Source organism: Aethalodelphis obliquidens, unplaced genomic scaffold (genome assembly GCF_003676395.1).
Source record: "Aethalodelphis obliquidens isolate GAN/ISIS:26980383/991018 unplaced genomic scaffold, ASM367639v1 scaffold11, whole genome shotgun sequence".
NCBI lineage: Eukaryota > Metazoa > Chordata > Mammalia > Artiodactyla > Delphinidae > Aethalodelphis > Aethalodelphis obliquidens.
Window position 1 is genome coordinate 19,732,724 of NW_020837955.1, and position 10,650 is coordinate 19,743,373.

At 55.7% G+C, this 10,650-nt stretch overlaps 1 protein-coding gene across 7 annotated transcripts in view; it reads left to right on the forward strand.

Moving 5' to 3' along the window:
• Nucleotides 1-10,300, forward strand: part of SLC68A1 (solute carrier family 68 member 1) — a 24,120-nt gene extending 13,820 nt beyond the window's left edge. For 5 of the 7 annotated variants that reach the window (XM_027112427.1, XM_027112426.1, XM_027112429.1 and 2 more), the window contains 7 exons: nt 3,237-3,479; nt 3,912-3,994; nt 4,579-5,031; nt 5,181-5,307; nt 6,125-6,221; nt 6,786-7,226; nt 8,647-10,300. In XM_027112427.1, the coding sequence (XP_026968228.1) occupies nt 3,312-3,479; nt 3,912-3,994; nt 4,579-5,031; nt 5,181-5,307; nt 6,125-6,221; nt 6,786-7,226; nt 8,647-8,909 (1,632 nt within the window). In that variant the 5' untranslated portion in view covers nt 3,237-3,311 and the 3' untranslated portion in view covers nt 8,910-10,300. The remainder of the gene's footprint in view (nt 1-3,236; nt 3,480-3,911; nt 3,995-4,578; nt 5,032-5,180; nt 5,308-6,124; nt 6,222-6,785; nt 7,227-8,646) is intronic. The other 2 variants (XM_027112431.1, XM_027112432.1) reach the window with 2 other exon arrangements.
• Nucleotides 10,301-10,650: the final 350 nt, after the last annotated feature.

The window sequence follows — 10,650 nt, forward strand, 5'->3', positions numbered from 1 at the left end:
TTTTTTTTTTTTTTTTTTTTTTTTTTTGCGTTATGTGGGCCTCTCACTGTCGTGGCCTCTCTCGTTGCGGAGCACAGGCTCCGGACATGCTGGCTCAGCGGCCATGGCTTATGGGCCTAGCCGCTCTGCGGCATGTGGGATCCTCCTGGACCAGGGCACGAACCCGTGTCCCCTGCATCGGCAGGTGGACTCTCAACCACTGCGCCACCAGGGAAGCCCCAGAGCCTCTTTCTTAACCCGTCACTCTTATAGCAAGAGTGGCTGAGTCCAGAGAGGGAGAGAGAGGGCGAAGACACAGGCCCTGCGCTGGAGAACCCCTCAGTCAGGCTGGAGCGCGGGCAGGTGGGAGAGTGCTGTGCAGGGGCAGGAGGCACCAGTGAGGGCCGAGGAGTTGGAGAAGGTCTTCTCGACATGGTGCTGGCTCCTGAGGGATGGGTGAGATGGAGATGAAGACGTGGGCAGGGTGTTTCTGATAGGAGGCACCATCAAGAACAAAGGCCTGGGAGCTTCCCTGGTGGTGCAGTGGTTAAGAATCCGCCTGCCAATGCAAGGGAGATGGGTTCGAGCCCTGGTCCGGGAAGATCCCACATGCCGCGGAGCAACTAAGCCTGTGTGCCACAACTACTGAGCCTGCGCTCTAGAGCTACTGAGCCCTCGTGCCACAACTACTGAAGCCCTCGTGCCTAGAGCCCGTGCTCCGCAACAAGAGAAGCCACCACAATGAGAAGCCCACACACCACAATGAAGAGTAGCCCCCGCTCGCCGCAACCAGAGAAAACCTGTGCGCAGCAACGAAGACCCAATGCAGCCAAAAATGGATAAATAAATAAATAAATTTATTTAAAAAAAAAAAAAAAGAACAAAGTCCTGGCCAGGGGAGACAGTGGCTTGAAGATCCATGGGAGTCTGGGCTGATCTGGCGGGGAGAGGCCAGACTACAGAGGCCCTTGAAGGCTGGGCAGGGAAGGGGAGCCATGGTTGCTCATGGGGCAAGAACAGGGCCTGGGGAGTCACCACATTTGGACTGGGGCTGAAGTCGGTCCTCCAGGGCCTGACTCTGATGGGGAAACAGAAGTTTCTGTTCTGCATGTGTGCGTGCAAGCATGCGGACATGTAAATGAAGCCCATGGGTAGGCTTGGGTCACGAGGACTCAAAGAGAAAGCCTCTGAGGAAGTGTGTAAGTTTTAGGGCTGCCACAAACTGAGTGGCTTAAGGCAACCTCCCAGTTCCTGTAGGGTAGAAATCCAACATCAAGGCATCAGCAGGGTCATGTGCCCTCTGGAGGGAGGCTCTAGGAAAGAATCCTTCCTTGCCTCTTCCTAGCTCCTGGTGGTTGCCTGCAGTCCTTAGTGTTCTTTGGCTTGTAGATGCGTCACTCAAATTTCTGCCTGCATCTTCAGGTGGCTGTCTTCCCTTTGTGTGTGTCTGTCTCTGTGTCCAAATTTCCCTCTCCTTTTAAGGATACCAGTCATTGGATTAGGGCCCACCCTAACTCAGTATGATCTCATCTGAACTTGGTTACATCTGCAAAGATCCTATTTCCAAATAAGGTTACACTCACAGATACTGGGGGTTAGGACTTGAACTTATCTCTTTGGGGCACATTCAACTCAGAACAGGGAGTTTGAGAGAAGGAAGCCCCCATAGCTTCCCTCTGGGGGTCAGACAAGCACACATGAGATTATTTTTCTGAAAAGAGAACAACAGCTTTGAATCTAAAGAGACAGATAGACTTAATGCCTGGCTGCTTAAAGTGTGGTCATGGACCAGCAGCATTGGTGCCACCTGGGAGCCTGTTAGGAATGCAGAATCTCAGGTTCTTCCCCACGCCTATGGAGGCAAAATCTGCATTTTAACAAAGTCCCCTGGTGACTTGGAAGCACATTACAGTATGAGAAGCGCTGCTTTAATAAAAATCTGACTTTTATTTGCTTTTCCATCCATGGTCAGTCTAGCCTGCTGGTCTCTGTACACGAGTCGGCCTGGTTGGGAGCAGGCACTCGTGCTGTCCTTTGTTCTCTCTCTCTCTTTTTTTTTTTTTTTTTTTTTTTTTTGCGGTACACGGGCCTCTCACTGTTGTGGCTTCTTCCCGTTGCGGAGCACAGGCTCTGGACGTGCAGGCCCAGCGGCCATGGCTTACGGGCCCAGCCGCTCCGCAGCATGTGGGATCTTCCTGGACCGGGGCACGAACCCACGTCCCCTGCATTGGCAGGCAGACTCCCAACCACTGTGCCACCAGGGAAGCCCTGTTCTCTCTTTTCATGTAACATGTTCTTGAGTTTCTCTCCCCTGTGTTGAGGTTGCCCACGTACTTGGCCTTTCTGGAGAGCATCGGGCTTGTTGAGCCAGTCCCTTTGTTGTGTTCCTGGGCTGTGTCCAGCTTTTGGCTGTTTATAAATGTTGCTGCCATGAACAGCTCTGTACTTGTTCCCTTGGGGTTAGTTCCTTGAGGTGGAATTTCCGGAATCAAAGTGCGTGAGCAGTTGTGGACTTTTATCATATCTTATAACTTGTATATCCCTATGGAAACTGCCATCACAGCAGGTTTCTCCATTCTACCCAGCAGTCCATAGGAACCCAATTTGGGAGGTCAAGTGGCAGAAAAGGCTTTGGAGCCAGACAGGTCAGGGTTCAAATCTGCTACTTTTTTGCTGTGCGACACTGGGCAAATCACTTAACATCTCTGAGCTTGGGGTTGCTCTCCTATAATACTGTAATAGTGCTGTAAACTTTGTAGGGATTTTATAAAGATGATAATGAGATCACTAACGTCGATTTATTGAGCACTTTCTGTGAGTTACCTCATTTAATCCTTACATTCCTCTGAGTAGCCATGATCATCCACTTTTCCTTTTTACAGAAGAGAAAACTGAGGCTGGGGTTAAGTAGCTTGCCCGAGGTGCCACTGTAGGCACAGTGTGTGCCCAAGCCCAGGGTTGTCATGTCTGGACCGTTAAGGTTGAGTAAAGTATGGATGAAAGAAGATACTGAGCACTAGCACGCGACCTGGCTCAGCACTTGCTGGCTGGCTGCCTTCTCTTCCCACGCCTTTATCAGTTTCCTTGGGTTACTCTCCAGTAGTGGTATCTAGTCCAGCATTGTTTTAGCTGGACATCATTGACGATTCCCCAGTTTTGTTTTACGTACAGACTTTCTCCCAGTGAGATGACTCAGAGGTCTGGGGTTAGATCAGCTGGCTCTGATCCCTGCAGCTAACTGGCTTCTTCTTCCCCAGGGACAAGGATGGCCAGACTGCCCGTGGCCATGAGCGCTCCTCAGTACTCCTGGGGCTGAGGCTGGGCTGGCCGCCATGGGGCTGGGTGGGCCCTGGGCCTGGCTGCTGGGCCTGCCCACGGCCATGGTCTATGGCTCCCTGGCCCTCTTCATCTCTGTCCTGCACAACGTGTTCCTGCTTTACTACGTGGACACCTTTGTCTCAGTGTACAAGATCAACAAAGCTGCCTTCTGGGTCGGAGAGGTAGGCCAGAGCTGGGGCAGCTAGCCAGGGTGGGAGCCAGGCAGATGGCAGGGCTGGATCCTGCCCAGCCAGGAGCTTGGGGCAAGCCGGGTTGCCCACCGAGATTCAGCAAGGAAAGCTGGAGCTGGAGGCCTTGATGACTCCTCAGTGAGGATTACGCCAGCTCTCCTGGCCTCTGTCTTGTGAGCCAGGCACTGTTCTATGTATGCACATTGATAATATATTCACATATATTTATCAGCTGGGACCTGGATGGGTGGGAGTTTGATGGGACAGTCGCTATGGGTTATAACAGAGGGACTGACCTGAGCAAAGGTTTGCAGGAAGGAAAGCTGGGGTCATCTCTGAGAGGTGGCGAGCAGGCTGGGATGGAGAAAGCCCCGGAGAGGAGACTGCCTGGAGCCCACCTGCCCGTTTCCCCTCTGCCCACAGACGGTGTTTCTCCTCTGGAACAGCCTCAATGACCCCCTGTTCGGCTGGCTGAGTGACCGTCAGTTCCTCAGCTCCCAGCCCCGGTTTGTTTCCCGAGGATGGCTCAGAACTGGTTCTGTCCCACCTACCCCCGCCCCCAGAGCTGGAGGACCCCTGCCTGTGTTTGGGGTGGGGAAGAAAGGGAGACCATTTCCAGCTGTTGTGCAGGCTTCCTCCTTTCCCAAGGTCAGGCAGACTCTGTCCAGTTTGAAGAAGTGGCCTTGGCTGGCTGCGGCCTTGCTCAGCTCGGGGAGAAATTTACCCCCGCTTGGCTTACCAGGCCCTCAGGACGGGGCTCTGTGCAGCAAACACTCTGCTGCTTCTGGCACATTTCTTTAGCCCATCCCTGCTCGGGCCCATCACTGGCCCCAAGCTTGAGAAATGGGTATCCCACCACCCTTTGGCCATCAGCCCTGGCAGGCTGGTAAGAGAGCAGAGGGGAGAGTGTACCCACTGGTGAGTTGAGCTTCCTAAATCAGGGGTTGAACTCGGGGCTCAGTGGGACCACCCTGGTGTGAGTCCCATGCTCTGGGCCTCTGTTGTTCCCTCCTCTGGGCCCCGGGCAGGAGGAACTGGGGCCTGCCGAGGCTGTAGGGGCATCTCCCAACAGCACCCCTCTCCCTGGCAGGTCAGGCGCCAGGCTCTCCTCGAGGGCCGTGGTGCTGGCACGGGTGCGGGCGCTGGGCTGGCATGGGCCGCTGCTGGCGCTGTCGTTCCTGGCGTTCTGGGTGCCGTGGGCCCCAGCTGGCCTGCAGTTCTTGCTGTGCCTGTGCCTCTATGATGGCTTCCTGACGCTCGTGGACCTGCACCATCATGCCTTGCTGGCTGACCTGGCCCTCTCAGCCCACGACCGCACCCACCTCAACTTCTACTGCTCCCTCTTCAGTGCGGCTGGCTCCCTGTCTGTCTTTGCCTCCTACGCCTTCTGGAACAAAGAAGACTTCTCTTCCTTCCGCGCCTTCTGCCTGGCACTGGCCGCTGGGTCTGGGCTGGGCTTTGTGGGGGCCACACGGCTGCTGAGATGGCGGGTGGAGGCGGCCAGCAGGGAACCGGGGTGCCCAACCCTGGCTGTGGATGGCGGGTGAGTGGCCAGCTCTGGCTCTCCAGGGTCCCGCCAGCACTCTGCTGGGTATGACTGCCATGCTGGGGCCCCTGGCTGGTGGGTGGCTGCCGGGTGGGGGATGGCTCTGGCCCAGCCTAGGCCGTTCTTGACTCCCCTCTGCCCTGTAGCCTGTGTGAAGAAGAAGAGCTGCTTCTTGGCGGCGAGGAGACGGGCAGCATCACCTTGGGCCAGTACCTTCGGCAGCTGGCCCGCCACCGGAACTTCCTGTGGTTCGTGGGCATGGACCTGGTGCAGGTACGGGAGCAGTGCCTCCGTCCAGGATGGCTACGAATGCCTCACTCAAGGGGACAGGCTCCTCAGAAGCTGGGAGATCAGTTCTGGCCTCGCCTGAGAATGGCTGGGCCATTCAATGGCAGGAGCACAAGTTGGGTTGTTAGATACCTGGATTCTAGCAGCATCTGAGCTCCTAGCTCTCTGCGTCATCTTAGGCTTGTCTCAGTCTCTCGGGGCAGCCATGTCCTCACCTGCAAAGCGAGAATATGAAAAAGAGGTGCCCCTTTGGAGACTTTTAAAACACCACATGCCATACCTAAAACATATGTAGTATATAAGCCAACCAAATTTAGAAATAGATTGTTTTTGTGTCATTTAGCTTGTTTTAGCATTGATAGGTTTTATAAGAGAAAAAGCTTTTAATTGTTCTAATGACAATTTTGTCATTCCTTCTAACTTTTAGCAAACTTGATGAGCATAGGAAGTTGGTTTCAGGTTTTGTTGTTGTTGTTTTTTGCGGTATGCGGGTCTCTCACTGCTGTGGCCTCTCCGGTTGTGGAGCACAGGCTCCAGACGCACAGGCTCAGCGGCCATGGCTCATGGCCCCAGCCGCTCTGCGGCATGTGGGATCTTCCCGGACCGGGGCACGAACCCGTGTCCCCTGCATCGGCAGGCGGACTCCCAACCACTGCACCACCAGGGAAGCCCTGGTTTCAGGTTTTGTTCTGGCATGTTCCACGCTGAGGGACACGGGGGTGGAGGCCGCTCTTGCTCCTGCTGCCCCACCTGCTGGCTTCTGCCCTCTTCCTGGCCTCCTCACTGTCCCTGTTGGTTGCAGGTCTTTCACTGCCACTTCAACAGCAACTTCTTCCCCCTCTTCCTGGAGCATCTGTTGTCAGACCACATCTCCCTCTCCACTGGCTCCTTCCTGTTGGGTGAGTGGGTGCCTCGGGCAGGCCGGAAGGACAAAGGCTTGCACCCCAGAACCCCTAGCCCGGCTGTAGGCACAGCCGCCTCCCCAGCTGGGGCCCAGGTGGCAGAGGGCAGAATCCGTGCTGGGGTTGCACCTCCAGCCCCCAGCTCTGTTTTCCAGAGGGAGGGAGGGAGCCTCTGTGGGTTTGAGTGGGTAGGGCTGCCCTCATGGTGGTCCTCTGGGTGGCGGTGACACCCAGAGGTTAAGTGGTACAGTGGCTGGTTCACAGGGAGGACTACTGTCCTGACAGGCCTGGGTGCGTGTCTTGACCGTGCTTATTCACTGTGTGGCCTTGGGTGTGTTTTATTTCATCTCTTTGGGCCTCCACTTCTCTGTAAAGTAGGAATGATAATAGTACTTACCTTAAAGCGTCGTGAGGACTAAATAAAAGGGTGTGAAGCTCTTAGCACGGAGCCTGAACCTCGTTAGTGCAGGATCAGTGCAAACTCTGATTCCGATGGCCAACCGTGAGCAGTTGTGGAGGTTGTGGCCGTGCCCCCTGACGAGGCCGTACCCCCTTCCCCAGGCATCTCCTATGTCGCTCCGCATCTCAACAATCTCTACTTCCTGCCCCTGTGCCGGCGCTGGGGCGTCTACGCTGTGGTGCGCGGGCTCTTCCTGCTCAAGCTGGGCCTGAGCCTGCTCATGCTGTGCGCTGGCCCTGACCGCCCTGGCCTGCTCTGCCTCTTCATTGCCAGGTATGCCCTGCCCTCCTTCGTCCCCACACCTCCGTCCCACCCCTTCATTTTTGTCTGCTCTCTCTCCGCCGGCAGCAACCGTGTCTTCACTGAGGGCACCTGTAAGCTGTTGACCTTGGTGGTCACTGACCTGGTGGACGAGGACCTGGTGCTGAACCACCGCAAGCAGGCGGCCTCAGCACTTCTCTTTGGCATGGTGGCCTTGGTGACCAAGCCAGGCCAGACCTTCGCCCCGCTGCTGGGCACCTGGCTGCTGTGCTTCTACACAGGTGAGAGCCCAGGGGCTGGCACGGGGCTCTGGAGCCTCCAGGGAGCACAGCTTACCTGGTGTACCAGCTGATCAGCCTGGGATCTGGGTCCATTGAGGGAGAGAATGGCAACCAGCCAACAGAGGCTGGGTCTGGGCCGCCCCCGGCTGCCACCCCTCCTCTGCCTCTCTGCATGTGGGTAGAGGAACTGGGTTACACTCTTTCATTCATTCATTCAACAAATATGTATGGAATACCTTCTCTGCCAGGTACTGCTCTAGGTGCCTCTAGGGAGGGAAATAACAAAATAAGACAGACAAGGTCTTTGCCATCGTGGAGCTTATATTCTAGTCAGGGGGTGGGGGTAGGGTCGGCAATAAACAGCAAAACAGGTAGTGATAAGTGCGTTGGTAAAAACTAGCCATTGTGACTGAGAAGCTGCTTAGTGTGGTCCGGGAAGGTCTCTCTGAGGAGGTGACACCCAGGATGTGAACTGAATGGCGAGGATTTGGTCTACAGAAATCTCAGCAAATCCCAGACCGAGAGAACTGGAAGTGGGCCCAAGTTATCAAGAGTGGTTTGGCAGACTTCCCTGGTGGTGCAGTGGTTAAGAATCCATCTGCCAATGCAGGGGACCCAGGTTCGAGCCCTGGTCCGGGAAGATCCCACATGCCACGGAGCAACTAAGCCTACGTGCCACAACTACTGAGCCTGCGCTCTAGAGCCACGAGTCACAACTACTGAGCCTGTGTGCCACAACTACTAAAGCCGGCGCACCTAGAGCCCATGCTCTGCAAAAAGAGAAGCCACCGCAGTGAGAAGCCTGTGCACCGAAACGAAGAGTAGCCCTGGCTCGCCACAACTAGAGAAAGCCCGTACACAACAACGAAGACCCAACGCAGCCAAAAATAAATAAAGAAATAAATTTATAAAAAAGAATGGTTTGGAGATGAGGCTGGAAAAGTGAAGAGGGCTCTGTAGATCTGGGCAGGGTGTGAATTTCATTCTCAGTGCAGCTATTGGGTGGCTTTTAAGTAGGGGAGTGGCCTCGTCTGATTTACATGCTTTAAAGTTCGCTGGGACTGCTGCACGGAGGATGGGCTGTAGGGAGGCTGTGGCACAGGCGATGGAGGCTTGGAGCAGGTGGGGCCGGGGGCTGAAAAGAAGTGTTTGTTTTGGGCTGTGTTTTGGAGTTGGGGGAAGTGAAGGATTGGCTGTTGGGGAGTGGTGAAATTAACTGAGGAATCTAGGAAGACTTCGAGGTTATTGGGGGGATGGCGGTACCATTCCCCAAGGAGAGAAGAACAGGGGAGAAGCAAGTCTGGGGGAGGAATCAAGAGCTGCCATTTGGACATGTGCCCGTGGCGTGTGAGATGCGGCACTGTGGACTGTGGAGGAGACCAGGGCTGACCTGTTCTTTCTGCGGACTCTCTCATCCTAGGTCATGATCTCTTCCAGCAGCCCGCACTGACGCCTGTGGGGAGTGCCCAGCCCTGGCCAGAGCCCCCGGCTCCACCCCCACCACAGGCCCCGACGCTCCGCCAGGGCTGCTTCTACCTGCTGGTGCTGGTTCCCCTCACCTGTGCTCTGCTGCAGCTGTTCACCTGGTCCCAGTTCACGCTGTATGGGAGACGCCTGCATGCGGTCAAAGCCCAGCGTCAGAACCTGTCACGGGCCCAAACCCTGGACATTAAGATGGTGTGAGGGGAGCGGCAAGGCCACCCTGCTGAGGACACTACCTGCAGCCCTGGGCGGCCAGTCTCTTTCGCCTTCCTGGGGTGCAGCCTGGAGGACAGATGGCGGAGTGGGAGCGCCTGGGGCTGCGCAGGGAGCGTCACTGAGGTCTAAGTTCCTGCTTGGCTGTCGGGCTCAGCTTGGGCAAGGGTTGGGGCGTTTGTGCTCAGGGACCCGCTTCCTCCTATGCGGCAGGAGGAAGAAGAGGATCACGAAGGGAAGGGGCCCGCCCTGTGGTCACGTGGGGTTGCTGTGGGCACAGAGGCCTATCCCCCTTCCTGGCTGGGGCTGGCGCCCTATGTGGGCTCGGAAACCACTTTGGCCTAGTCAGAGGAAACTGAGTCCCACCTCCCCTTGCGGTGGCTTCTCTCAGAACTTTCTGCCTCAGCTGTGCGTGGAGTAGCGCGCCCTAGCTGCTGCAGGGCGCCCGTGTCCCCAGCTGGCCTCTCAGCAATGTTCATTTCATCACAGACTGATCGAAGTCGGTCATTTCTATTCCCACTCCTGAGGTCTGTGCTGTGTGTGGGAGTGGTGGGTTGGGGAACAGGATTCCTTACTTAATAAGAGCAGCCTGAGAGCATTTTCAGAGATGAGTGGGGGGCCACCCACATCAGTCACTGGGGTAGCAGGGAGAGCCTGCAGGCCCGTGGCCGCATGGGCCCTTGGGAGCAAAACAGCTTTCAGGCCTGCGTTCGTAGCCCCAGTGCGTTTCCCACGTACCACGGCTGGACGTGGTGGGCAAGGAGGAGTGGCCACTTCTAGGCTAGAGGTCCTTAACCTTGGAGTCACTGGGGAGCTTGCAAAGATGCTGGTGTCTGAGTTGTTCCCCAAGATTCTGGTTTCATGGGTCTGGGTACCGCCTGGCACTGGGGTTTCGGAAAGCTCTGTGGTGATTTTCCTGTGCAGCTGGGACTGAGAACCTCTGCTTGAGGTCAGCGTTTCTTGGCCTCGGCACTGCAGACACTTGGGGCTGGGCTGTTCTTCGTTGTGGGTGTTTAGCAGCATCCCTGGCCTCTGCCTACTAGATGTCAGTAGCATCTCCCTCCAGTTGTGACGACCAAACATCTCCAGGCATTGCCAAGTGTGTCCTAAGGGGCAAAACTGACTTTGATTGGGAACCACTGCTCTAGGCCAATGGTTATTTGAGGGTGTGCACAGCAGTTAAGAATGTAGGCCCTAGGGCTATATTGCCTGGGTTCAAATTCTAGCTAACAAAGGGCAGAGCTTTGGGAAATTATATAAGGAATAACAAACATACCTACACTTTGTACGGTTGTTGGGAGAATCAAATGGATTAACATTTGTAAAGTGCCTGGAAAAGCGCTCCCCCCTACCCCCCAAGTATACAGGTTTAAAATGGAGAACTGATTAATCAGCATATCTGCGCGTGGGCCCTGGGAACAGTATTTTAATAAGCTTCTGACTTCAGAGATGTGAAGAGCTGGCCCCCTCATTTGGGGTGGAGTCTCATCCATGGGCTTGGGCATGTGCACAGGCCTGGGACCTTCATTCCTGACCTGGTCTTTGGGCTTCGTTGTGAACACCATCTTCTCTGCGTCCACCTGACAGGCTGGGGCTTGGGCTAAGGTCAGTCCAAGTCTGGCTGGTGCAACAGTGCCCTCTAGAGGACAGACTAGGCCCAGTCACAGCCTCAGATTCCGGGCCCACAGCTTCTCCCTCCTCCCACCTTGCACTGGCTACAGACAGAGGC